The sequence below is a fragment of the Coturnix japonica genome, chromosome 9, assembly GCF_054131305.1.
Source record: "Coturnix japonica strain WE chromosome 9, WE-NBRP24, whole genome shotgun sequence".
In the NCBI taxonomy this organism is placed as follows: Eukaryota; Metazoa; Chordata; class Aves; order Galliformes; family Phasianidae; genus Coturnix; species Coturnix japonica.
Window position 1 is genome coordinate 5,087,972 of NC_140671.1, and position 26,040 is coordinate 5,114,011.

At 47.0% G+C, this 26,040-nt stretch overlaps 5 protein-coding genes across 14 annotated transcripts; 2 read left to right on the forward strand and 3 right to left on the reverse strand.

Annotated features, from left to right (window-relative positions):
* Positions 1 to 3,302: 3,302 nt before the first annotated feature.
* On the reverse strand, positions 3,303 to 5,162 carry LOC116654101 (uncharacterized). Its single transcript, XM_085555799.1, has 3 exons — positions 5,022 to 5,162; positions 4,672 to 4,844; positions 3,303 to 3,851 (listed from the first exon to the last, which is right to left on the reverse strand). The coding sequence occupies exons 1-3, from the start codon at positions 5,035 to 5,037 to the stop codon at positions 3,450 to 3,452; spliced, it is 591 nt and encodes a 196-aa protein (XP_085411925.1). The 5' UTR covers positions 5,038 to 5,162; the 3' UTR covers positions 3,303 to 3,449.
* Positions 5,163 to 7,246: 2,084 nt separating this feature from the next.
* LRRC43 (leucine rich repeat containing 43) lies at positions 7,247 to 14,237 on the forward strand. Of its 8 annotated transcripts, XM_085555755.1 has the most exons (12): positions 7,247 to 7,530; positions 7,615 to 7,857; positions 8,166 to 8,276; positions 8,403 to 8,542; positions 8,983 to 9,221; positions 9,911 to 10,083; positions 10,498 to 10,618; positions 10,830 to 10,969; positions 11,102 to 11,200; positions 11,489 to 11,698; positions 12,178 to 12,256; positions 14,080 to 14,237. In XM_085555755.1, the coding sequence occupies exons 1-12, from the start codon at positions 7,435 to 7,437 to the stop codon at positions 14,235 to 14,237; spliced, it is 1,809 nt and encodes a 602-aa protein (XP_085411881.1). In that variant the 5' UTR covers positions 7,247 to 7,434. The 8 variants fall into 8 exon arrangements, 7 of the variants coding, with proteins under 7 accessions (XP_085411881.1, XP_085411882.1, XP_085411878.1 ...); XM_085555752.1 differs by lacking the exon at positions 12,178 to 12,256 and having other exon boundaries at positions 7,292 to 7,530; positions 14,080 to 14,215; XM_085555753.1 differs by lacking the exon at positions 8,403 to 8,542 and having other exon boundaries at positions 7,296 to 7,530; positions 9,050 to 9,221.
* Positions 14,238 to 15,047: 810 nt separating this feature from the next.
* On the forward strand, positions 15,048 to 16,935 carry B3GNT4 (UDP-GlcNAc:betaGal beta-1,3-N-acetylglucosaminyltransferase 4). The gene has a single exon (XM_032447783.2). The coding sequence runs from the start codon at positions 15,048 to 15,050 to the stop codon at positions 16,140 to 16,142; it is 1,095 nt and encodes a 364-aa protein (XP_032303674.2). The 3' UTR covers positions 16,143 to 16,935.
* Positions 16,936 to 18,503: 1,568 nt separating this feature from the next.
* DIABLO (diablo IAP-binding mitochondrial protein) lies at positions 18,504 to 23,742 on the reverse strand. 3 transcript variants are annotated; one of them, XM_085555791.1, is made up of 7 exons: positions 23,624 to 23,742; positions 22,516 to 22,636; positions 22,010 to 22,141; positions 21,308 to 21,389; positions 21,097 to 21,207; positions 20,489 to 20,585; positions 18,504 to 19,676 (listed from the first exon to the last, which is right to left on the reverse strand). In XM_085555791.1, the coding sequence occupies exons 5-7, from the start codon at positions 21,151 to 21,153 to the stop codon at positions 19,462 to 19,464; spliced, it is 369 nt and encodes a 122-aa protein (XP_085411917.1). In that variant the 5' UTR covers positions 21,154 to 21,207; positions 21,308 to 21,389; positions 22,010 to 22,141; positions 22,516 to 22,636; positions 23,624 to 23,742; the 3' UTR covers positions 18,504 to 19,461. The 3 variants fall into 3 exon arrangements, with proteins under 3 accessions (XP_085411917.1, XP_015733369.2, XP_085411916.1); XM_015877883.3 differs by lacking the exon at positions 21,308 to 21,389 and having other exon boundaries at positions 23,687 to 23,742; XM_085555790.1 differs by lacking the exon at positions 21,308 to 21,389.
* Positions 23,743 to 24,363: 621 nt separating this feature from the next.
* Positions 24,364 to 24,707, reverse strand: LOC146759652 (uncharacterized). Its single transcript, XM_085555802.1, has one exon. The coding sequence runs from the start codon at positions 24,705 to 24,707 to the stop codon at positions 24,573 to 24,575; it is 135 nt and encodes a 44-aa protein (XP_085411928.1). The 3' UTR covers positions 24,364 to 24,572.
* Positions 24,708 to 26,040: the final 1,333 nt, after the last annotated feature.

The window sequence follows — 26,040 nt, forward strand, 5'->3', positions numbered from 1 at the left end:
AGAATTTTGAATCAAAAGGTATCAGTTAGGAGTAATCCTCTTAATTAACAATATAATGAACAAATTGCTTAATTTCTTCTAATCTTGTATTTAAGTGTATTTAAGCGAGTGGAGTTAATTCTTGTTGTTCAAAAGAAGAAAAAGCTTGGAGGTTTGAGGACTTCAGGTTGTTCTTTTGCTTTGCCTAGGTTTCCTCTTCTGTTGCATGACACAACGTCTGTTGTGCTGTTGATATGTAGCACTTTTCAGTAGGTCTGTTATATTGTGCAATGCATTTTTTTATATTTACAACAAAAAACAATAAAGGTTATTTTTTGGAAGAAATTAGTTGTAATGTCTATTTTTTTTTTACCTGAACTCAGCTTGGAGTTGGGGAAACGGTAAGTGGAAGTCTTCCTGGAGCAGGACTAGCACCGTACCATCCCTTTTGTAACTCTGAAATGTGACAAAGGCTCGTCTCAACATTAGCTGTGCTGAAGTCACCCCTTTGGGATCCCTGCGTTTGTCTTTCCCTTTGTGAGGCTTTTATCTGCTAATGGGATTTTGAAGGGTGGAGTCTTTTTAAGAGACTTGGTGCCCCTTGTGCCTCTCTTGGCTGTAAGAATTGGCTCACTCTGATGGGCTTACTTAAAGCAGAGCATACGTTTCTTCATTTCTTTACCTTGTAACAGTCTGTCCTTCCACGTTTTACATGACATTATTCTCCGAATTTACTGAACAGACCGTGATTGTGTTGCTGATTGTATTAAGTGAAACAGTGAGAATGAGCCCTCATGATAAAATTAGGCTGACAGAAATCTATTTACTTACATGTCTTTTAGCTTAGAGGTTAGTAAGTTGAAAGTAGCCTTGGTGTTTTCTATAAGAAAGGTTAAACTCTTAAGTCTGTCAGTACTGTATCAGCATCTTGAGCCCTGATGCTCTTATTTTCTTGCAGGATTGGATTTGGGACTCTCAGTTAATATAATGCCTGGACAGTGGACTCTGCTGAGCAGTGCTGAGGTTGGACAACACAGTATTCTGATGGAACTGATGTCAGTGTTAGGTAGTAAGCTGCTTAAATCCATTGAAAAACAAACAAAAAAGAGAAATATTACACCTTTTCCTTTAAGGATTGTATTTTGTTTCTTGGGTATTTTTGTTTTGTTTCCTTCCCCTGCTGGAATGTTACACATTACTGCTTCAGTTGATTGAGAGCAGGGATTTTATTTTAAACTCATTGCTGAAGGATTGATGCTTGTTAATGTCCCTCTTGGGACTGGTAACTTCAACCTTAATATAGTTTGAGAAATTCTGATGAGTCGAGCCTGTGATTTCAGGAGAAGATATTGCAGCTTTCTTACTCTGTTCACATTTATTTTTTAATATCTCTAAATCTCGCTCAAAGCATTTTAGTAGAAGGCAGTGAAGAACAGTGCTACTTAAGCAGTGATAAAACCACACTTCGGCCTGTCTTCGCTCTCGGCCAAGCATGGCAATGCCAGTGGTTCTGCAGTGATGCTACCAGGTGTCTCTGGGAGGAAACTGTGGCTGGAGAGCACTGTTTCTTTACTATTATTTTTGTGGTGATTTCAGTGAGGCAGCCATTAGCAGTAGCTGATATGCCAAAAGTAATGGTTACTGAAATAGCTTATTTCTGTGGCTCTTTTTGCTAATTCTTGAACAGCACGAACAAGTAGACTGACATCTGCTTTAAGCAAATTATTCTGTAAGAAATCACTGCTGTACAGAAATTGGCACTTCAGTGAGAGAACGGCATAGGGCTCACTTCACGTGTACTGTAATCCCAAATACTTTCCTAAACATGTCCTCTAATGCATCTCTGGCAAATTTTGCTTTCTCTTAGAATGAGCTGATTGACTCTTGGAAGCAGAAATAGATGCCAGCACTCACTAGAATTAATAATTTTTTTAAATCATTTTTTTTTTTAGCTGTATTCACACTCAGGAGCTTTCCTACAGCTCTTCTTGACCATAAGCTGCTGTTCCTGAAGAGTATGTTCGTCACCAGGAGGAGTGCAGGCAATGAATACTTGTGTGGCAGGCAGGCGTAGGAGCACTGTCTCAGAACAAGGTGTGTGCATCACAAACCCTGAGTATCATAAAATGCAAGCAAATCCACAATAGGTTTCTCCATCACATCCCTCAGCCCTGCTCCCTGCCCTTTACACGCTTCTTACAAAGTCTGGATACTCAGAGCAGAAATTGGAGTACTCTTGAGCAGTCAGTGCTGGGTTGAGTCACTGTCAGTGGGGATGGTGAGAGAAGTGATCTTTTTATTCGGCTTTTAAATAGATGAGTTTCAAGTCAATTTAATGCATACATGTATATAAAAATAACGTTATATTTTGAACTGATTCTAATGCTTAGGCTGACTTGAAATTTGTGTGGTGATTTGAACTTCAATCACCACATTATTAACCTCCCCATTATTGCTAATAATTAGGAGTTGATATGACCTAAAGGCAAAACAAGGCTCTGAAAGTGTGTCTGCTCCCAGGACATCAGAGTGTCCCTGTTCTAGTTGCCAGGAGCAGTAATTAGCTCAGGCACACTTTGGTGCAGTGCTCGTGTCTGAGCTGACCATGCAGTGTGCTTCCATGTGTTCCATGCCTTTCCAGCACTGCTGCCTGTGATGCAGTAGACACAGGAGTTCAACCTTTAGAGAGCTGAATTTACCCTCTGGTGGATCCAAATTTAGGAAACCAATTGGGAGCTTAGGGAGAAAAGCTGCTGTGATCTTTCTTCAGATCTATCAGCAAGAAGTGGATGGGGAAGTTTGCTGTTTAATAAAACCATGGGTTTTCGATGTTCAAAATACCAGAGAAAGAAAAGAATTACATAATAAAGAATCAGCAGTATAAGTTTTATTTAATCTCATTTTAATCCAGTGCCAGGTTTTATCCGAATATACAGAAAATGAGTAAAACTGTCCACCTAAGTTATGAGCATCTCATTCAATCCTTTCAAGCATTAAAGTATAAACATTAAAAATCTGAATAAATATAAACTATAAAAATGCTTAAATAAATTTAGACAGATATGTATTCCATACATCCATAAATACTGGTAAGTCTGCTGGCATTCATTTCTGTCTCTTGGAAATAATTATAAGATAAAAATATAAATAACATTAAAATCACTGAAATCATGCTTACCTTTTTGCTAATTCATACAATAGCCATTTAATTAAACCACTCTGGCTTACATAAGTGCACCCTTTTTACACGATGTTGAAATAGAACAGTATAAATAGTTTTATAATAAATAAAATCAATAACTTAAGACATTCATCTTTTAAATATTAAATTAAACCAGATTGTGTAGCTATGACTAGGATAGCAAATACATTATTAATGTTGTTCCTGGCATCAAACTGATCATAAATGATGGATGGTCACATATGGTTAAAGCTTTGAGATCCTGCAGTTATATTTTCACCCTGACATATTACATTTCTCCTGACTCGTACAATTTTGTTGCGTTTTGAATAAATTGTTCATATTTCTCTAAAACCCGCCAAATGTACATCATCTTCCGTGCTGTTCTCAGTGCACGGATGTCACTGTGAATACCCTGCAGAAGCTCCTTGTTCTCGCAGCTGTGAAACGCGTGTCTTTCCATCAGTGTCGTGTCTAACTGGATGGTGTTGGCATTCACAAATTTGGTGAAATTCTTACCACAAATCGTTTCTATATCACTTTTTAGGGTTTCTAAAACATTGTAAAATACGTGCATGCAGCAGTCTGCTTCCACAGCTGGGCATCTGGGTATTTTCTTCATCATTTCATTGACTTGGGTGTCAGCAGTTAGCCAGGTTTTGGTTGTTTCTGTTATAGGAGTACACGCGTTCTGCAGGGGAGGAAGAAAGACTGTTATTCTTTTTGTTGCTGTCTTTCCTGGTAGTTTCCATCTTAGACTATCTAGGAGTATTCAGTTGTGTCTGCCTGAGGTTTTGTTGTGATTGTTCTATAGCTGTATTAACACCTACTGTCCTTTATAAAGTAAGTCTTGCACACTATCTGTGGCTGACTGTGCAGCACTTTCTGTCTAAATGATCTATTTGTGCCTGTTTTTGGTGCTGCTTTTTGTTGTTGCTGCCATGTAGGTAAAATTTCCTTTGACCAAAGCACGTTTTTATCTGTTTTAGCTGAAATGGTTTTAGAGTTCAAGAATGATTTCAGGGGAAATGTTTTACACTGATTTTTATCAATACATTCCTGGGAAGATGTTCTCAGGAATTGAATTTTGCCTTTAGCGCTGATCCTTTCATTCAGTGCATGGAAAGGCTGAGCAGGATCTTCTTCAGAAGTGCCCCTGACTGCCTTAGAATTATGGTCATTATGAAGAGTAATGCAGTCCTCTCTGCCTTCCCAGTGATCTGACTGTGATCTGACTGGTTCATCCAAGAAGCTGCCTGCTTCAAGCTCAGCATGAATGAGGAGATGAAGAAAAATGCATGAATCTGGAAGACCAGAGCTGCCTACCCATCCTAGACAGTGCTCCAACTTGACTGTAAAATGATGCAATATAAATGCTTTCCTTCTCACATGGGCTATTGAGAGGTGCCTCTTTCAGGTTCTAACCCAAATATTTCTTTCTACTATTTTAGAATAATTCAAGGGATTCCTCCCCAGACATAGGCCCAGCAAATGCAAAATGGTACACTTACATAGTTTTTGAACAAGGTAGTTGCTTTCTTTTCTAGCACTAGAAAGGGCTTTATGCTGGTAGTATGCTTCTGGCTCTGTCCTATAGTAGTTTTCCCTTCTTCTGAGGCAGCTCTTGGTGCCAAGGAGACCAAAGGAGCCAGTGAACAGAGGAGGAAGATCGCAAACGTGATTTCTGCATTCAATTGAAGAAGAGGGAAAAAAAACACAGTGAGTACAGTCTCAAACCTCTACATTGTTATTGCAAAACTTCCTGGTTTTGTGTGGCACAAAGATCATATGGACTTCAAGCACCAGAGTTAATGATGAGCATCACCCATTGTTTTGCACAGCAAGGCTAAGTTGCACCCACCTGCTTGGCGTTCCATGGTGGCTCAGGCAGCAGGAGGCTTGTGAGATGCTGGTGTTCGAGATGCTTGTTGGCTCGGGAGCTGTGGATGGGGACAGCCAAGTGGTGTTTAAGTACCATGAGTTTTACGTCAGTGGTTCTCCCCTGGTTTTTTGCGGATGCTGGTGTGGGTTTTTTCTCTTTTCTTGAAAGATTGCATCAAAAGTTGGTTCAAATGCGTCGTCACTGATTGTGATCTAGAATGCAGTTTCGGGCTGACACGGGTGGTGTCCTGTATCATGAGTTTGACTAGGAGTTCAGGATGCTCGGCTTAGCCATCCCGTCTAAATCCTTGGGATCTCCAAATGGTACAATTTAGAGCATGAATTCTGTTGTTTTCTTCCTCAAACGTGATGGAGTGTGCAAGCACACAACTGGGTTGCTGAAGACAGCAACGGTCTCCTGCAGGGGCCAGTGCAAGGGTGGGCTAATGCTGGAAGTGAAAGAGCCATGAAGGACTCGTATGCAAGGCAGATCAGGCTTTGGATGAGTGTAAATGTCCCTTGCTGGATCTCCATAACACCTTACATACCAGATGTAAGCCTTTGATATATGCCAGCAGAGGATGCCCAGGAACCATCTCTCAGCTCTCATCTTCTCTCCAACTGCTGTTTTCTCTGTGCCCAGTTACTAAAGGCAGGAGAACCTCACATGCAGCAAAACAGAAAGGCTGTTCCTAGAACCCAGAAACATGAGGCTGTGATTAGAAAAGATCTTGCAGAACTGATGATGTTTTAGGATAGAAATCAAAGTAAAGGAAACTCTTATGAATGCACCTTTGTGAAAAGGTCCAGTGGCACACTTTCACTTGTACTACTGTGACTAGAGAAAAGCTGGAGAGTAGTGAGAGATTTAAAGACAAACGTGTGCCAGGTCCAGAAAACTTTCAAGGAGCAACATCTGGGAGTCAAAATACTTTCTGTGTGAAGTTGTCCATCTGACAATGAAAGGCCTGATATGCATAAGTTCCTATGGTCACAGGGACTGCTTTCCAGGATTGAACTGATTCCAAAGGCTTGAAAGGGAAAGGTGTTTCCCCTGTACCATGTTGCAATCAGGTCCAGCTGGGCTGTAACTTCAGCCTCAGTGGTTGGCCATGATTCTGAGCTTCACAAACCCAACAAGATTCTTTCACTGCTGCCAGCGAGCCCAGGACTGAAGCAGAGGGATGCAGCCAACCCATGGTGCTGAGCTGCTCTGTCTGAGAATGGAACAGTGTTTGTTGTTGCACAGCCCGTGTTCCCAGTGATAAACAGAACAAACTGAATGTGTTATCAAGGCCTGAGACATGATGCAAGAGTACAACAGAGTGCTGGAGAAGAACCAGGAGAGCGTAGCTCTGGCAGAGACTTCTCTGGGCATTGCCAGTCCCTTCCAGTGGTCCCAGCTGGGTGCCTCATGGAGGACAGACGAGGAACTGCAGCAGTGCTCCTCCTTGAGCTGGGAGCAGCACCAACACAGCAATTGGGAACCAGTTCTAGATTATCCCTGGCACAACAGCAATACAGATAAGGAAAGCTTTCAGCTTGGCTTTTCCACAGGATAAAATTCAGCCGCTGGCAATGCTCTTTCAAAGAACTATAGAAAGTTTGACTTCATTTTCTCCTGGGCTGAGGTTTGCCTGGTTACTCTACTCCATGCCATGCCACTGTTTCTTGGCATGCACGCACTCCACTTGTCCTTTCCTTTCTATGCAGTTGTGATAAGCTGCTGAACTGATAAGGGAGCAGATTTATATCCGTTCTGTAAAACCCAACGTGAGTGGAAGTTCATCTTTCCACCACGTAACTGCCAGGCGCTGCAGAGCATCTGCTATTCATTCGGTGAAATTTTGCTGACACGGGTCTGCACGCTCCCCAAGATGGAATCTGTAGCTGTCACCTCCACACCTATCACTGGAAAAAACAAAGAAACCTCCTGAGTGCGGAGACCTGAATCTGACCTCAGACAGAGCCGGGGCTTTTGTCCCTGGTGGCATCTAATTTTTCCAAGTAGTACTTTTAGCTGTGAACTCAGTTTTCCGATGGCCTTGAGCTGCAATGGCATCAGTGCCCTCCGCACAAATAAGGTGCTTTTACAGCTCGCATAGAACACAACTGCTTCCTCCCTGAAACTCAAGTGACACTCAGGATGTAGATAAGTGAAATGGCAAATGCCATGCCTCGGTCGTGGGACAAGGTGATGCTGCACCCCACACGTACCTCTCGCCCTTTCCTTACTGGGCTGCAGCCTCCAGAGCCTGGAGGAGACCCTCAAAGCCTGGGACTTCAACCCAGCTTGCAGCCCCATAGAGCCCAGTCTGCAGTGCCCAGGACATCCGCGTCCATGTCATTTCCTAGCAACGGGGACGCGTTGCCAAGAGCCAGAGAATTCCTGCATGGCAGCACCCGACCCTCACTGCCTCTCGGCTGCTGTTCAGAAACACCTGCAGCGTCTGGCCCTGCAGGACTTCCCCTGCGGCCTGGGCAGCTGGGTAGGGGCTGGGGGGCACAGCTGTGGGGTGGGGAGGGTCCACAGGGGGTCTGCAAGGTGCTAACTGCTTCTCCACTCCCTGCAGAATGAGTCCCGCTTTGTCACATGTGCAGGCTCCTCAGGGCAGGAGGACGAGAGGCCGCTGGGTGAGGAGAGCCCTGAAGCGCTGCTGGAGCTGCTGAGTGACCCGCGCAGCCCCTGGGCTCTGCCACCAGGATGCAACACCCAGGACCAGCACCTGCGGGATGTGGCAGTGCTGGATCCCCAGCTCACCCAAGGCTCCCGTGTCTTTAAGCTCTTCAGGTCCCTGCGGATCACTGGCAAGGATGTAAGCACAGCGGGGTGGTAGGTAGGGATGGGCTGGTGCCCATAGCACTGCCTGTCTCCAGGCTAGGAAGCTGTGTCTTCCTACTGAAGGGAAAAACATCTTGGGAAAAACACAGCTTCCCCAACCCAAGGTCTCCCTAGATTCTCCTGTTGCAGCTGGTGTAGAGCTGCTGGCTCCCCTGCTCAGTGTGTTGTGCACTAATATGTGTTACACGCTTGTCGTATGGATCAGCACTGCGTATCTGTCACTTTGGCTTATGTGACACCAGATGTCTCGGGGATGCTGCGACCAAACTCAGCTCTTCGCAGGTAGAAGAAGTCGATGAAGATCTGTTGCAGTTACAGAACCTAGAAGAGCTCATACTCTGTACCAACCAGATCAGCAGGATCACCTCGGCCAACCTGCCTCGAACACTGAAGGTGAGCAAGCAGTGTCTTGTGATGATAGGATGGAGAAAAAGGTCCCATCTGGGAATGCCTCGCAAGTTGAGCAGCTCTATACAGCTTGTTGCAAAGGGTGTTTGTTGTTCAATCTATCCTGGGCAGGTCCTGGAGCTCTGTTGCAATGCCGTGTCTGATCTGCAGGGCCTGTGTGCTCAGCCTCCTCCAGAGCTACAGCACTTAGGGCTGGGATACAACAGGCTGCAGGGCCCTTTGCAGGACAAGTGCTTCACTGCAGAATTATGGTAATGCCACAACCAGATGTGTGCTCCTGAAGGCACGTGAGCAGGACATGCAGGGGCCTGCATTAAGAAATTACAGACGTTCATCACCCTGCTTAGCACAGTTCCCATATTTCCATTCATTTCCTTTTTCCCACACTCTTCCCAAAGCCCCAGGGAGTCCTCCCTGAGGAAGGGCCTAAAGCTTAGGCTGTATGTGACTGATGTGGTGGGGTGGTTAATGGATCCTAGAGTAAAAAGAGGTTCAGTTATGGGGCAGGCTGGCAGTGGATTGTGTGGCTCAGGAATTTGGAATTGGTGTGTTCTCCAGTGTGACTCAGTTTGTGCTGCTGCAGGTTCTTGTACTGACGAATACCTGTTTCTTTTCTTGACTCAGAGCAGCAGTGCTGTATCCTCAGAGGGTTGTTTTTTGCCTACCCTCATTAATGGATTTTCTCCCTTAGGCCAAATCTCATCTCACTTGACCTGAGTTTTAATAACCTAACGGATCTGTTTGGGCTGGTCTCCCAGCTGTCCAGTCTGAAGAAGCTCCGCATCCTGCTGCTCCAAGGGAACCCACTGGCTCTCATTCCTGCTTACAGAGGCTTTGTTGTGGACAGCCTGCCCAAGCTTTCCTTCTTTGATGACATCCACATAGAGCTTGATGAGAGGTACCAGTTCCGTGGCTTATCAAAGCAGCCAGGTGAGCCTTTGTCTTAAACCTACTGGTGCTGAACCCAGCATTCAGGAGGTGGCTTCATCGTGGTACAGCTAGGAGTCCTCAGGGCTCACTGCATCCAGGATTGAATTCCTTCTGGCTGTGCAGAGAATAGGCTGGAGGCAGGAAGGCTGTGATAAGGAAGTATGTGCTCAAGGCTGGTCTGGATCAGGGTGGGAACAATCCAGTCAGGTCTCTGTAGCACTCGCTCAGTGTCATTGCCCGCCCCTGTCTTTGCTTTCTAGACCTGTCTGGTTTCACACTGCATGTTTCCTTTTAGAGCTGCTGAAAAAAGAATGTCTGCATCTGGGAATGTGCTCTCATTATTTGCACTGCCATCGCAAATCAGAGCCACCTTTGCAGTGCAGCAAATCCTAGGCAGGGGCAGGGGCGAGGGCAGGGGGCTTCAGTGGGTGGGAAGGCCTTCTTGGTGGTCCCTGCTTGGTGATGTTATGCACTGGTAGTGCTTTATTGAGTCAAAAATGTTAACCAAGAGGCAAAGCAACTGAGCCAGATGTTTGCATGGCTTTGGAGTGACCTCATGTGGCTGTGGCTTGTCACAGCGTTTGCAAAGGATGGCAGGGTGGTACGCGAGGCAGTAGGATTTGACGTCCTTGATGTTTCTGCTTGCTCTGTGCTTTTCTTCCTCCTCAGCAGGGTTGTTTTCCCTTTAGAGGTGATGAAAAATGAAGCACGAGTGGTAGTCAGCATTGGGGAAATGAAGGGAGTTCCTGATCCCAGCACGCTCCAGGAGCTGGAGATTGGCTCTGAGGAACCAGTGATCACCTACAGCTACTGTGTGACCTACGAGTTTGCAGGAGAGGAGACCGAGGATGGTGGCACTGAGGTTGGTGCTTAACAGAGCTCCTGAAAGCAACAGGCACTGACAGGCCACAGTGAGGGGGACGTCATCTCCAGAATGCAGAGTGAGGCCATTCATAATGAACCTGCCATGGGCAACAGTAGTGCTAGGGACAGAATTCACACGTGGCCACATCCAGCAGCACCAGTCTGTGCTGATCACATTCCCTGTCCTTCCTGGGGGGCACTGTTCACATGGGAGAGCATCTACAGCCCTTCTACTGCCGGGTGCAGCAGACCACTCCCTGATAGTGGTGCCACTGTGCAGCTCACCCCACTCTGCCCATTCTCCTGGTTACTGGAGTGGGCTGGGGAATGGGATTTCAGAGGCATGCTGCCCTTGGGCCTGATGCAGGCACAACCAGACCAGCTCTGCCAAGAGGGAGCATCTCTGTTCCAGGTAGAAAATCTTCAGAATCCTGTGGTGGCCACTCCAGACTTGGACAACTCTGCACAGGATGTGAAGGAAACAAAGGGCCAGGAGGAGTGTGCTGCTATGGAGGACTCTGCTGCACATACTGGTAATGAGGAATTAACAAATCCTACAACAGGTCAGGGTAGTTTATGGCTTTTCTAGAAATGTGGTGGCATCAGTGCATCCCTTGTGGCATCAGACACAGCTGGGCTGTAACTGAGGCTGATGGATAATGAATTGACATTGGTGTTGTCCTGGAGCCATTCCTGTCCTCAGGAAGCAAAGTTCTCTCTCCAAAAATCTTTGTCTTTGCACAGCAAAGGTGTTTGTCACCCCTGGAGAGCCCTGGGCAGACACAATTGACTGCAACTACAGGAAAGAGCACATCGCCAAGGATTTATTGGGGCTGAAGGACTACCTGCGAGCTGGGACGGTCGTCTCGGTGGTGGAGGAGAAGGTGGGAATGTGGCAGGTCTGGGTGAGAGGGACTGGGAGGGGAAAATATGCTGCTGGAGGAACCGGCGTGTCATTGCCTCCCTATAGGAGGCAGCATTGTCCAGTCCCTGCAGTACCGGCTCCTCTCCTGCAGGTGCTCTGGTGGCCAGTCAGTGATGACACAGAGGAAACTGCAGTAGAAAGTGGAAAAGAAAGAAAGGAAAAACAGGGGACAAAGAAGGGCAGCAACAAGGTAGGATGCTGGGAGGGAGCAATGTCCAAACACCATCCGAGCTGCAGTAATAGTGATGGGAGAAGGACAGACCTTCTCTTGTGCCAGTTTTGGGTGCCAGGGAACGTTTCCTCCATCCCAGACCTCTCACCAAGGTTTCTCATGCTGTGGGAAGGAAGCAGCAACTATTAAAGTGCATCTTGGTCTGGATGCAGATATGTGGGCAATGGGTGGGGATGGAATTGCTCTCTGTCTGATAAAGGGGCCCGACACTTGGCTGACACTTGTGCCTGTATTGGTGCCCTGCAGGGTGCTGGGACCAAGGACAAGCAGAAGAAAAAGAAGAAGGAGAAGCCACGTGAACTTCGCAGTGACCCACCCATTCGGAGGATCCTGGGCTCTCAGAGGGTGGCCTTGGAGACCTTGTTGGCCACTGAGACTCTGGTGGCAACTGTGTGTGACTTTGGGATCCTCATCACTGAGCAGCTGCAGCAGTCACCGAGTCAGGAAGAGAAGCTGGTAGGGAGCTGTGCTGGGGGGCAGGGAGATGTGGCTTGGGAAGGGGCTCAGCATATCCTGCCCTGCAGCATCCTCACATCCATCTCTCATTCCCTCCTCTATGAAATGCACCTTTCTGGAGAAACACCTATCCCTGCTGGCATTGTTATTTAATGTTATATTAGCAGTGAGTACTATTACTTTTCATGGGCCTGTGTTAAGAAAACAGGTGACTCTATTTTTCCATCCAAAACGAAAGCTCTTGCTTTTTCTGATGTTCTTTCTCTCAAAACAGTAACACACACCAGTATTTCTGACACTTTCTGTTTCCTGGAGTCCCTTCCCCAACCTTCTCTTCTGCTATGTTCCTGCTTATGTCATGCCTTTCTTCATGCCTTTGCATGCTGGTGGCAGAACCCAAGCAGCAGCATCTGTCACAAGACTGAATGCGGGCAGCAAATTTCGACACTGCCCGACTGTGGAAATGTCTGTCTCCACAGGACAAGAAAAAAAGCAAAGACAAGAGCAAAAGAACAAAAGCAAAGAAGGAAAGCCAGAAAGCCACAGAGCCTGCCAAAGGTGACCGAGGGCTGGCTGGGCAGAGCAGTATGTGTGAGCAAACAGCAGCGGTGCCCAGTCCTGCTGCCAGCTCTGCAGAGCTGGGCACTAACTCACGTCCTGAGCCCTGGCTGTGAATGCTGCCATTGATGCTGTGGGTCCGTAGGGTTAGGCACACACCCGGGGACCTTGTTGTGTCTGGGCGCACACTGAGGGTGGGCTGCTGGCGTGAGTCCTGGGAGCAGTGAACACTCACGGCTTCGTGAGCCAGGGGAGAGGGCAAGGCAGGTTGTGGGGTGAGATATTTGTTGGCTGTTATTTCAGCTGCCAAAAGCAGCCAGTGGCCTGGAGTGGCACGGGCAGCTGGAGGGGTGATGTCTGGGATGCACAATAAGGTCCTCATCCATTTCCAACTTATGTCTCAGAGCGCTTTGCAGAGAGGATTATTGTTCTTTCTAGTTGAGAGATGAACTGCACAGAGAGTGCTCTGTCCTGCCCAGGAATAGACTCCACTCTGCTATCATCCCCAAAGAGACAACCCATCCCCTGCTCCTCGGTGTAGATCCCATGTTTGCTCTGTCACCAGCATTGCTTGAGCTGCTGGATATAGATCTTGCTCTGCCCCTCGCAGGGATTTTTTGGTTTGTTTTGTTTTTTGGCAGCACACCTGTACAGGATCAGGAGGAATTTTGAGAAGGATGAGATGGCCGAGAGCGATACTGAGAAGTCACTTGTGGGTCAAGGAGAGCTACCTGAAAAAATTAAACCCCATGAATCATCATTGTGCTGGTTCCCCATCAGTGTGCTGGTTCCCCATTGCTGTGCTGGTTCCCATCACGCAGTGCTCATTTGCAATACATGCTCTGATTGCAGCTGAAGTAGTGAGATCCTGTCATGCAACCAGTGCTTTTTTCTTCTGTTCCACATGAGTGCCTGTGCTCAGTGTGCATGCAGCAGCCCTTCCTTCTAGCTTGAGGAACAAACCCTGTCTGTTGGGGGTTGCATGGCTGGCGCTGAGAGCACAGAGAGCAGCTGCTGATACAGGAAACACCGAGTGATCAGAGATTCAGGTTAATTTGGAGTCGCAGTGCCCTGGTGCAGGCTGGGGATGGCCACTGAGTGCATTTTGTCAGTGCCACACGATCAGTTGCACCCACAGCTCAGTACCCCAGTGCTGACAGCACCCTGTGGCAGTGAGCTCTGCAGTGACTCATGCATCACAGGCACTCTCCAACCACAAGGCTGTGGGGGCAGGTGGGCTTCTCGGTGTGTAGGTGTGTATGTACGTCACCAAACCACACCGTGGCCCTTTGGTCCCTTTGGTGCTCACTCCCCACCAAACTGCTGTGGCTGCATCACCCTATAATAGAAGTGCAGCAGCAGGGCACAGGGCAGTCTCCCAGCCTGGAGCTGAGGCTGATTTGCATCACTCTGCCAGCCCATGCACACGAATAATAAATCCTCTTAGGGACGTTGGGATCTCTTCCAGGCAGCTCAAAGAGGGAAGGCAGCGAGCTTTGTCTCGAGCAAACTGTTTGCCCGGGCATTGAGGGATGTCTTCAGAAGTAGCCTCACGTAGGTCTCGCTTTAACCCATGGAATGATTTAGTCTCATCTTTCTTTTTTTCTTAGAAATTACATAGCGATTTTACATCAAGAAGCAAAACTGCATGCAGATTGATTGCCTTCTTAAAGATGCTCATTATGCTAAGTCGTATTCAAATAGCTTTTCCCTTAGGGCCCCTCAGTGAGTGCTAACGTGGTGGGCACATACCCCTATGCACACAGCTGCTTTTCAGGCTATTAATTTTACAAAGACGGAGACTGATTTACTGCTTTCCGTAGGGAAAAGAAAAAACAAAGGTTCTGCTGAGCAGGAGGAGGATTGTGAGCTGCAGCCGGTGCCGCTGACGGTTGAATTCCAGATGCAGCTGCTTCGGTGGCCCATGGCCGACACCCAGCACGGGGACAGCGTGACCGAGGCTGAGAGCAAGGCTCAGTGATGTGTCCGTAGCCAAAGAGCGAGCGGCAGAGGTCAGTGGAATAAAACCCGCAGGGATGCTGCCATGTTGCTGGTTTGGCTGAATCAATGGGGATGGGGGACGGCGTGGGGGCTCCTGCGGGGTGTGAGTGTGATGTGCTGTGTGGGTGTGGGGAGACCGGGGTGCGATTTGCGTTGTGCGGTGGGAGACTTGAGGTGCAGCACTGTGTGTGTGTGTGTGGGGGTTCGGGGTGTGCATTGATTTGGGGCGCAGCGTGTTGTGTGTGCGGGGATTGGAGCGTGCAGGGGGGCAGTTCGGAGGCGTAGGATCCTGGGGAGGGCGGAGCTGGGGGCGGATCCCGGGTCGGGCCACGGAGCTCCTGGGCTGCTCGGGGTGCGAGCGGAGAGCGGCTCTGCGGTGTTACCGGTGAGTGTCGGTGCGGCTGCGGGACGGGACGGGCCGGGTCGAGCAGAGCCAAGAGCGGGCAGAGCGCAGCGGCTCCCAGCCGAGCTGTGCTCCCCCCTGACCCGCGGCTCCGCAGCCCGGCGCTCCGCTCCTGTCCCAGCCCCTGCCCCGAATCCGCAGCGAGACCCAGAAATCCCGGGATGGGGGCGGTGGGGATGGTCCCTGCGGCACCGGCTGCGGCGGTTCAGCGTTTCGTTGCCCTCTACGGGGGTTGTGCGATCCGCTCCGCCCGCGGAGTGCTGCTGCTGCTGCTGCAGGCGGGAGTGTGCGAGGATGGGGAATGGAAAGTGCAAGTTGTCTGTTTCACTGTTAAATGCTTCTCTCCCCTCACTCGGACAGGGCCCGCGTTCTGCACCAGAGGTTGCGATGTATCCCAGGATTAAAAGCCTTGCACTTTATGCCTTTTCAGTTACACTGCTGGCATGTCTTTTTTACGTCAGGAGAGAAGCAAAGCTGCTAACATCAACAGTGGACCAGGAGGATGTAGCAGATCCCAAACCTTTGGTTATGGGCAACGCCAAACCCACCAAATGTTTACCTGATTTGGCCGTTGCCAATTCTTCTCTCTCCCTCCCAGAGCTTCACCGCACCTTCCTGACTTACAGGCACTGCCGAAACTTCTCCATCCTGCTGAAGCCTTCCAGGTGTAGCAAGGAGACCTTCCTCCTGCTGGCCATCAAGTCTGCCCCAGTCAATATAGAACGGCGGGTGGCAATCAGGAACACGTGGGGCAAGGAGGTGTCCATTGGCGGCAGGCACATCAGGCTGGTGTTCCTTCTGGGGCGCTCGGAGGCCAAAAACCAGGTGCAGCCACTGCACCAGCTGCTGGCTTATGAGAGCCAAGAGTTCGATGACATCGTGCAGTGGGATTTTGTTGACAACTTCTTCAATTTGACCCTCAAGGAGCTGCATTTCCTCCGCTGGTTCATGGAGGACTGTCTGAACGCCAGGTTTGTGCTGAAGGGCGATGATGATGTCTTTGTCAACACTTATAATATCGTTGAGTTTCTCCAAGAGTGGAACCCTGAACAAGATCTTTTTGTTGGAGATGTGATTGCTAATGCCCGGCCCATCAGAAACACGAAAGTCAAGTACTTTGTTCCAGAGTCTATGTATGGAGCTTCCTTCTACCCTCTGTATGCAGGCGGTGGGGGCTACGTGATGTCCAGAACAACAGTACAACGCCTCCAGAGCACCGCAGAGGGCATGGAGCTCTTCCCCATAGATGATGTCTTTGTGGGGATGTGTCTGGCCAAGATGGCAGTGGTCCCAAAGAACCACGCTGGCTTTAAGACTTTTGGGATCCAGAGACCTTTCAATCCTTTCGATCCGTGCTTGTACAAGGAACTGATGGTTGTGCACAAACTAAACCCAACTGAGATGTGGATCATGTGGACGCTGGTGAAGGATGACAGCATTAGGTGTGCGGTGTCAGTAACGCACACCTACAGAGGGGGCTGAAAGTGAAGCTGCTGCTGAGCATGGAGGCAGCTGGCTGCTGACAGATACAGGGTACTTAAACTAAAAATCAGGTTGTGGTAGAAATGTTTTCTACTAACAGGTTATACTTGAGCCGTGGGGGTTTGTTTTGCAGTCGGTCTTTTCCTGTCGGTGGGTTATTGAGGTGGCTGAATTGTCATGGGAAGGGCTGGTAGCTTGGAGATGAAGCACAGGGGTGTTGGCTCATTTCCTGGCGTGCTGGAACCTGGGTGAGCCACAGCTGCCACAGGTGACGTGAATGAAGTGCCACCACCACTGGAGGCTCGCAACACTGAGACTGGTGTCTAATTTGTTCTCTTGTAGGGAAGCTTGTGATGACTAATGAGTGACTATACTTGAAATTAATATTTTGAAATCAAGGCAAGGTTAGAACAGAGGCCAATGCATGTTGCTGTGTGCACTGCAATGCTAATCTACTGTCCCAGATCAGCAATCCCACAGGTCCTACAGGACAGCAGGGGGAAGGGGAGTGGGGATAGGGAAGCAAGGCTTGGAAACATTGCCTTAACACAGTGATGTGAAGGACTGGGCTCAACTCAAGCTGTTTGATTTTACAGTTTACTACAGGCTGACTTGCACTGGAAGCTTTTGCACAAACACTTTCTGATTGGGTTTCAGAGGAGAAGTATGTCCTGAGTGGTAGTAAAGCACAGTGGCTGCAGCTTTTCAGGCTGTGTGGGAGGTGTTTGGGATTTATTTGGTTGGTTTGGTTTTGTAACGTTGGGTATAAATAAAATACAGTTTTGAAAATGTTTTCATGGGAATATTTGTGTCTCCTGGAAGCTAAAAGAACTACAAGCAAAAAGAGGCTGAGATGTGGGGCTGGGTATTTGCATGAAGGAGCCATTGATCTTAAAGAGGATGGGGTTATGTGGAAATGGAAACTCGCCACATCCTCTACTGCTCTCACTCAACATCCCCCCCAGTCCACGCATGATGTACTAATAAGGAATCAGCAGTTGAGATGAGTGCTCAGAGTAACTAAACTGAGAAATGATTAAATGTGAAGCTAAGTCTTTCTGATACTTCTATGAAGCTTCTAAGCTCCAGGGTTTCTCACTGCTACATGTGCTGTGTGTGAGCTGGCAGTGACCTGGAAGCTTTAGATTCTTTACGGAAAAGAGGAAGTGTACAGCTACAGAAATCAGGGTGTTTTGTGTTATGCTGCTTGTAGTTGTCTTGTTTCCTTGTTTATGCTCCTTAGAGACCTGAGGATGTCCCTAGCCCAGAGATGTGACATTCATCCTGTGGAGGCTGGCTGCCAGTGTGGGGTGCAATGCTGTCAGTTCTTATACTGTGTTTCCTTTGCTGCCTTAGCTTCTTAAAGCACCAGGTGTAGTTCTAATTTAGCTCTACTGTGTGACCCAGGCACTTATAGCATGATTTGCAACCCCTGTGTGAGCTTTTTGTGCTAGATATGAGTAGGTGTGTCTGAGTAAACTAAGGGTGACCTGTGTCCATCCTCAGCAAGCTCTTGTACAAGCTGCCAGTACATTTCTGACTGCAGCCCTGGCAGTGTTGTCTGAGATACTATGAGTAGTTTCAGATTAAGTGGCTTTGAACACAAGGTTGAATATCAGGCAGCAAAACTTGGTTTCTCTGCACTGTTCTCTGTGTGATACTACTTGTTCCAGAGAAGAGATGCGACAGAGCAGTTTGGTATGATGTAAACCACTGCGCAGCTTGCGATGTGGCTCTTCTGGGCTTAACTGTGTTGGTTAATTCCTGCCACTTAAATCTCACTCCATTCTGGAGGTAATGTCAAGCCACTCACAAATCTGTTTCCTTTTTTGATTTGAGCTGACACATCTGGAAGTTTGAGGTGAGTAGAGTCTGCTATGCAAGTATCAAGGTTACTGCAGCATCCTGACTGCTACACAACCTGCACACGCATTTCGGTCAGTGGTTTGGCAGTTCTTAAACTGCTGCACAAAATAAATAAGGGCAGCTGTGGTCAGAAGGCTTACCTGAAGTTGCAGCTAGCAGGAGCAAAGAAAGGGTGGTTGTTTAGTTAGTTTGTTTTTAAAGACTCCTTTCATTTTAACCTGTAAGTGTACAACGGTGTGCAGCTGAGATTGCAGTTGTTTGAAGGCAGACAAAATGAGACAGACAAAGGCGCTCATGTTATAGCTGAAAAAATACTCTGTCAAGGAGGACTCAGTTTAGTAATAGCAACTTCAACGCAGATGTAGAGCATCTGATGTTAATGCGCAGTGCAAAATCTTATGATTGTGTGCTCTCTTAGAAAAGCTGAATGGGGATGAACTGAGTCAAATCAACACTGGTAAAGTTCTGTCTCATCAATGCGATTCCACAAAGCAATCTCAGCTGAAGTTTTATTGTTTGTACAGTTAATGCTGCTCGTTTCACATTAAGCTGTGAAGCTAGAAAATGAACACAACGGAAGACACCTGTGGTTTTGAAGCCTGTAGTGAAACATCAAGATTACAGAAAGAGAAAATAATCTTCATCTTCTTGAAAACTTTTGCTGGAAAGCATTCAAATACGTAAAACTCACTTTTGTTTACTGTTTTATAAAATCTGCAGCAGCTTCCACAACTACTTTGTAACCACAGTGCCTTGAAAATCAAACTTCCTTTTGCCTTCTGGGGAAGGCAGATACATTACAAACATTACTTGGGTGAAAGAGGCTGTCACATTGAACTGTGCAAAACTTCTCTAAGAGGAACATGGGTAAGTCCATAGCAGGTTTTCAGCTCTACAGCAAACAATTCCCCTGACAGCAATTAAGTGCAATTAGATACAGCTGTCAGACTCTGGTCTGTTACAAGCTTTTAAGTCAAAACAGAAAACAGCACTTAATCTTTTATCTGTGTGGGCACACTTGGAATGAAATGAATTTGCCCAATTTAATAAAGATATCTGCCAACAGACATCATTTACTACACAAGTTAAAAAGAATAACTTAAATATGCTTCTTTGGTTGATACCTGCTTAGCTTCTATGTTTGAGAGCTCCCACAAACATACCAAACCACTGCTAGGATCTTCCCAGCAGACAAAATTAACAAGCTATTGTTGATAGCAATTTTCACAGTTGCATAGTTAAACACTTAAATAACTGAATCCATAATTAAAACATGGTTGAGGCCTTTCAGATTCTTGGAATTGACTTGATCTGTATCTGGAATAACGGGGAGGCGGGGGAATGGAATCACAGGCTTATTTCAGAGGTTTCCTGCTATCCAACACTTAAATGTTTGGGACCCTTAAGTTTCTGATTGATTATCACATATTCTAAAGTGACCCCAGAGTTCATGTCAGTCTTCCCGGAGATAAGGGTCCTCACCTGCATCTGTACTTCCTAAAATACCCTGAGGCAATGAAGATTCCTCTCCTTGAGCTTTTAAGAGCTCCTCTGTTTGAGCTTCAGCTAACTTGGTCTCTGCCTTCTGGGACAGCTGCCGCACTTCTTGCACCTGTGATTTGATTAGCTGAATGTGGTTGCGAGCTGTCACCGAGGCTTGATCTGCACCTGAAAAGCAGCCATTTAAATATATAGGGTTAGAAGAGCACTCAGCAAACCTTCAATTAAGGAAAGAAATGTCTGTAATTATCACCTGCTTTGCTAAGTGTTTTGATGGCTCTTGGGCTATATTAATGCTAAACGGCACTTACTGTTGATTTACCTTAAACAATATGCCTATGAAGGTTTTTGTGCCCTCCCAATTCTTCCCACCCAGCCAGGTTTCAGCCAGGATCCAGTCAGACCGATCAGCTTGTGCTTCTGGGCTGGAAAAAGAAGCCCTGCCCACTTATTGCCACAGGCACTTTTGGTCCTCATGAAGTAATTGAGCCTACTGTCACCTGGTGTTTCCACGTTCTGTGCTCCTACAGATTCCATGTCTTTTTCAACAGTTTCATCAGGAAATCGCACCTACACAGGTATGCTGCTCCTATTTATTTACTGTTTTCCTCATCCTTCTCTGCCCTGATATTTTTGCTGATCTGCCCTAAGTCAGCCCATAACTCAACCTCACAGCTATCAAGACTCTGCACGCTTTGTGAAAGCGTTTATGTAGGGAGAAAACAAAATTTGTATGTAACACTTTGTCAAATATTTTCTGGCATGGTTGCTATTGATATAAACAGTACATGAAGTTTCCAGCCCTAGTTCCCAAGACATCTGTACTAGAGCTGAAACCAATGAAATCAGTTCTTAGCACTGCTAAAAAACAGCACTAATTCTAAACTGGTACACTGTTGGAATTTATATTCCCTGTCCTTCCCAACTCCATTCTCATAGAATAAATACTGCCTAAACGTTAAGTCAGTAGTTGAGCATACCTGATTGATATGCAGCTTCTGCTGCCATCTCTGAAAGCCGTAATGCTGTCATCCAGCTGGATTCTAGCTTTAGGTATTCTTGCTGTTTTGTTGTCATCTAGGAGTAAAATGAAGGATTATTCAATTTGATATGAGAATATCTGAGTGCTGTTCGTAACGGTACCTCTGTGAAAAGGTGAGCGAGTGAGACTACAGCTTCTTGAGAGAAGCTGAAGAGGCAAATTGCTGACTGTGATACAGGTTGCAGCTAATTAAGTTCCTTAATGGACAAACTTGCAGTTTGTTTAGAAAATGGGAAGGGTCTGTGTCTTTGTATGGAACAGATAAGGTGTGTGCCAGGAGACTTTATATGAAGTAGTCAAGGGAGGTTCCACCACAAATTGTATTTAAACAGATAAGGTTCCGGGACTCTGTATGGAATATGGAAGGAAGACCTCTGAATCAATTGAAGGCCTTTTTGTGCAAGGTATATGTAATAGGAGGGGAGTATCCAGCACACATCCAGTGCTGTTAGTAAAGAATTCCTTCTTTCTAACACTTCAACTTGAGACTTAGAGTTTCTTGATTGACTGCTTTATGGTAACAACTGAAGGGAGATGGTGGCTTACATCAACTCTGGCTCCTATTACCACCTGCCAGACTGCATCCACTTCATCTGAGTTCATCTTCCCAAGAAGATTTGTGTATTGCTTGTAGAGAGACACCAACGTATAAACTGCCTGCAAAGGGATTGTTTCACACAGTTACATGAAAATCTATAGATGTTGGCTCACTGTTAACTGGTGTTAATGAGTCATAGAAAGCAAGAAAAGAACTAACCTGTCTGTATTTAATCTCCAGTATATGCAGTGGGTAACAAAATCGTTGAATACCTTCCCAAGGTGCTTTGCTCTTAGGTTTACTGTTAAACATGTTGAAAAGAGGAAGGAGTATAGACTGCCTCGAGCACCAGAACTTTGGTGCTCCAGGAGTGCACATCGTTATGGGCTTCTCAGATTTCCTCATTTCCTGCTCTGAAAGCCCACTGCTTCCTACCTATGCTACAATAGTTCCTCGCAGTACCACAGAAATACATCTGTACTGCATAGGAAAAACAGAAATATGTAAAAGTACATTAGTCTGTGGCAATTTTGGAGATACCAGTTGTTAAGTAGATGAGGAAGGACTGCAAATACTCCATTCAAATTAGCACTTTTTTGTAAAGTTAAAATTGTATCTTCCTGTTTCAAGTTTAAATATGGCTTATTCCATTCTTCTGATGAAACACAAAGTTATGGACTTAGAAATAGGCACAGAACGTAAATAAAAGTATAGGGCAGCATATGCTATGTACTTCATGTGCAGAAATGCGATAGCTGCTCTTCAGTTCTGCTCTGAGTCCCTTCAATTTAAGTTCAGGATCAGAGGAAAGATCTAATGAACCTAAAAATAACTTCCACATTTAGTGTAGTGAGAGAATGCTGAGCCATACTCCATACTTTCCCAGGGACCCGAAGCAAAGTGCATCATCTCTCATCTTACCTTTGTATACTCTGTCAGTGCTTCAATCAGTGCGTATGTTGTTTGAGAGAGGAGAGTGGAAGTGCTGTCTGTTACCAAAGAAACGGCTCTTTTAATCAAGGCATCGTTACTGAGAGAAGCTGAGTTCTGCTTCTGAAATGCAACAAAGTTTGCATTATTGTCACACTGACTTCAATTTAGATACTGTTGGTAAATAATAGTGATAAGAAAAAGCAGTACAGCTAATTACAAAGCTGGACAGCCTACAGCAACATCCTAGTACAAATTTCTGTCAAACAAGTCCTCTTTCTTTCTTTTTTCCCCTGCAATTTGTTATTGAAGGCAAACATTGTCTTTCTCATTTCTTTGCATGGCATCAACACCTGCGATCCCTAATCAAGACGGTACAAAGGGAAGGGTAAGCAGCAGCTGGTAGGATGCTCAGCACAGGTTTGTGAGCATTTGGAACATGTAAGAGATGCCTTATAACACACAGGGCCGCACATCTATCACCGGTGCTCCCTTACCTCTACAACAGGTACCGCACACAGGGCGGCTCCCAGCCCTGCACCCACCAGGCGGTGCCAGCGGCCGCTTCCACCAGGAAAACAGCGTCTGATGGAGCCGGACAGTGTGGGGACACCGAGCCTGGGAGGGCAAGAAACAGAGCGAGGGTCAGGACATGGAGAGAACCAACACAGAGAGATCAACAGAGAGAACAGCAGGAGAACCAGCTGGGGTAGGTGACCCAACCGGGGGTGCTGTGTGTTACAGCGGGTGGGCAGTGCTGGTTGTTATCACCGTGCTGAGGGATAAAGGCGACGAACAGCCGGGCACCGGGACACTGAGGGGATGTATTTTGTCCTGTCTGGTGCTAACACATTGTTAACTCTTGGTAACGCTGACAAGCTCTAAAGTGGAGTTATTTTCATTTATTTTCTGCACATAACATGAGAAGGTTGCGGGGGGGCCTCACTGCAGCCTTTCAATACCTGAAGGGAACTTACTCTCAGGAGGGGAGTAAACTCTTGGAAAGGGCTGACAATAGCAGGACATGGGGAAATGGTTTTAAGTTAAAAGAGGGAAGATTTAGGTTGGATGTTAGGGGGAAGTTCTTCACTAGGAGAGTGGTTAGGTCCTGGAACAGGCTGCCCAGGAAGGTTGTGGATGCCCCGTCCTTGGAGGGGTTCAAGGCCAGGTTGGACGGGGCCATGGGCAACCTGATCTATGGCGGATCTATGGGGTCTCTATGGGGTCTCTATGGGGATCTATGGGGTCTTTATGGGGATCTATGGGGTCTTTATGGGGATCTATGGGGCCTCTAAGGGGATCTATGGGGCCTCTGTGGGGATCTATGGGGTCTTTATGGGGATCTATGGGGTCTCTGTGGGGATCTATGGGGTCGTTACGGGGATCTATGGGGTCTCTATGGGGATCTATGGGGTCTTTATGGGGATCTATGGAGTCTATGGGGTCTCTATGGGGATCTATGGGGTCTCCTGGGCAACCTGATCTAATAAAGGTGTATGTTTGGTGGCCCTGCCAGGCAGGGGGTTGGAACTACATGATCCTTGAGGTCCCTTCCAACCCGGCTCATTCTGTGATTCTGTGATACCCGCTCGGTTCTCCTCTCACCCTTCATGCTCCTAACACACACTGGCACCGCCGCCCCAGCCCGGCCGCCCGTCACCGCGATACCTCAGGAGAGAGCACCAACCCCGCAGCATGAAGGACCGCGCCGCCATCTTGGGAGTGGGCGGCGCGCCGGAAGTGACGCCATGCTGGGGGTGGGAGTGGGCCTGAACGGCGCGTGCGCGGAGGGCGGTCACGTGGGAGGGCGCGAGGCGCGGCCGTTGGTAACGCGGCTCTCACAGAGCCCGCTCCCTCGCGCTCTGATCTGCTTCATCTTTAACACAGTACGTGGCACTGCTTTGTTTCTGGCTGAACCTATCGCTGTGGTGATCCCCGGTGTTTGCAGTTAAGGTTTCCTGTACAGTCACAAGTGAAAGGCCTAATAAAATCCATTAATTTGTACTGCGTATACCAGGAATTCCCATCTGTGCTCTGTGAAACTCAGCTGATTTAGTTTAGTTTGTGCAAGGCAGGGCTGTAGCTCTGCCACCTCTTAATGCTTCCCCTGTATTTTAAGTATTGCAAATCATGGAGCTTGAGAATGCCAAATGACAGCACTATAGATCCATGGTTCTGCTGCTCTACCCAGTTGTACCTCATAGAACCACAGGAAACCTTGTACATAATCATTGCATCCCTCCCTTCCCTTCCCTGCCAGTCCCTGGGGTGAGGTGGGACCCCCTGGGCAAAGCTGCAGTGCCTGGGAGGCAGCAGAACTGGAAAGAGCCACACAGAACGGTGTGTGCACGTAGATGGTATTTTGTTTTAATCTTTCTTTTTTACATACGAAAATAAGGTTACGATGAGGTGGTAATGCAATGAAATGCTTGCTGAATCGTTGCAGGAGGAAGGGGCTGCCATCCTGTGTGCTGAGCAGATGCATGGGACAAGCTGTGCGGTGGAGGCAGGTGCTTCTGGCCAGCCCAGGATTGCAGGAGCAGGGAAGGAGTTGTCATTTGAGCACCAAGAAATACGTGGTCCATCCGGCGAGCAGCAGGGCTCCCACCAGCACCGTGTAGCTGAACAACACAAACGCCAGCAGCTCCCGCAGCACCTTGAGGAAGTGGATGGCAAAGGAGTCCGGCATCGTTCCCCACAGCACCGCGGTGCAGGTAGGGTGTATGCGGATGGCTGTGCTCCTCCCTACTCTGTACAACAGAAAACCAGAAGGATTGGATGAGTCTTTCCCATTAGGATGGTTGAGCTCTGCTTTAGGGAGAAGTGGTTGTGTTCAGGAGACTTAATGGCCCCCCATCCTTCTAAGAAAGTTGTTAATTACTAAAGTCACGGTGGACTTGTGCAGGTCTTTGCAGGGTTACTATGCTGTGTTGACAAGGAGTTAGGGATCTGATCAAAGTCACTAAATCAGGACTGGTATGTAAGCAAATTAAAATACAGATGCACATATGGTGTGCTCTGTTGTGCAGGTATGGAGCAATGGCCCCAGTTCAGCCCAGTATCTCTCCCCCATGTCAGTGGCTGCGCATCCATGCGGAGCATTCACTGATGATGTATTACCAACAGTGTGTTCTGATCAAAGTGGTCAATGCCTTCAAGGAAGCCGCCATTAATATTTAATGATATAATTGCATCTTAATGGAGATACTGGCACAAACAGAGCCTTTTGTTTAAGAGAGAAGAAGACTGGGGCTGAAGTGCAGTTTTGCACAGGCAAATATTTCTATCCATCTCAGCTTAAAAATAACCTTCAATCGGGAGACATAGGGTAAGACAGTACAGAATTCATCTTCTGTCTGTATTTTAAAGTCACAGTACATGCTGATTTACAAGTTGCTTGTTTGTTACTTTAATATAAAATCTGAACATTTTATGAAAGTTGTTGGCTCCTTAGATTTAATGCTGTGAAAGCCTGTCTAAAAAGCTCTCCTGTCTGGCTGAGTCTGCTGTTATTTTGGTCAGAGCCGTGCCTGACCCAAGGCATCCACACTCTTGATTAAGCACATAAAGGGAGTTTTAAAACCAGATTTCAGATAACGCTAACCTAAAAAGATTCTCGTCTTCTTAATAATCTATAGCCAGCGAAAGCAAATTGAATTCCTGTCCTGCCAATCTTATGTATATTCTTAATAAGTACTTGTGATGAAGTACACATTTTGATTAAAATTAAGTCACTCTTTTGATCTCATTGAAGACTATCAGGTGTTTCTTCTATGCTCAGGTGTATGCATATTATAGGAGCTATTGCATTTTAAAACCAGTTGTGGTTCAAAGTTTCCTATCTACAGGCTTTATGCGACTTTTAATTGTCTAAAGAAATACCGACAAAGACATAAACTGCTTACCCAGGTAGATGATGGAATCTGCTTTGGAAAGTTCCTGTTTCTCTCTGGTTTTGTTGTGCCGCTGTCCCTTGAATTTCTGGCTTCTGGTCTGTGCTGTAGTTTGATCCCCTTCTGATC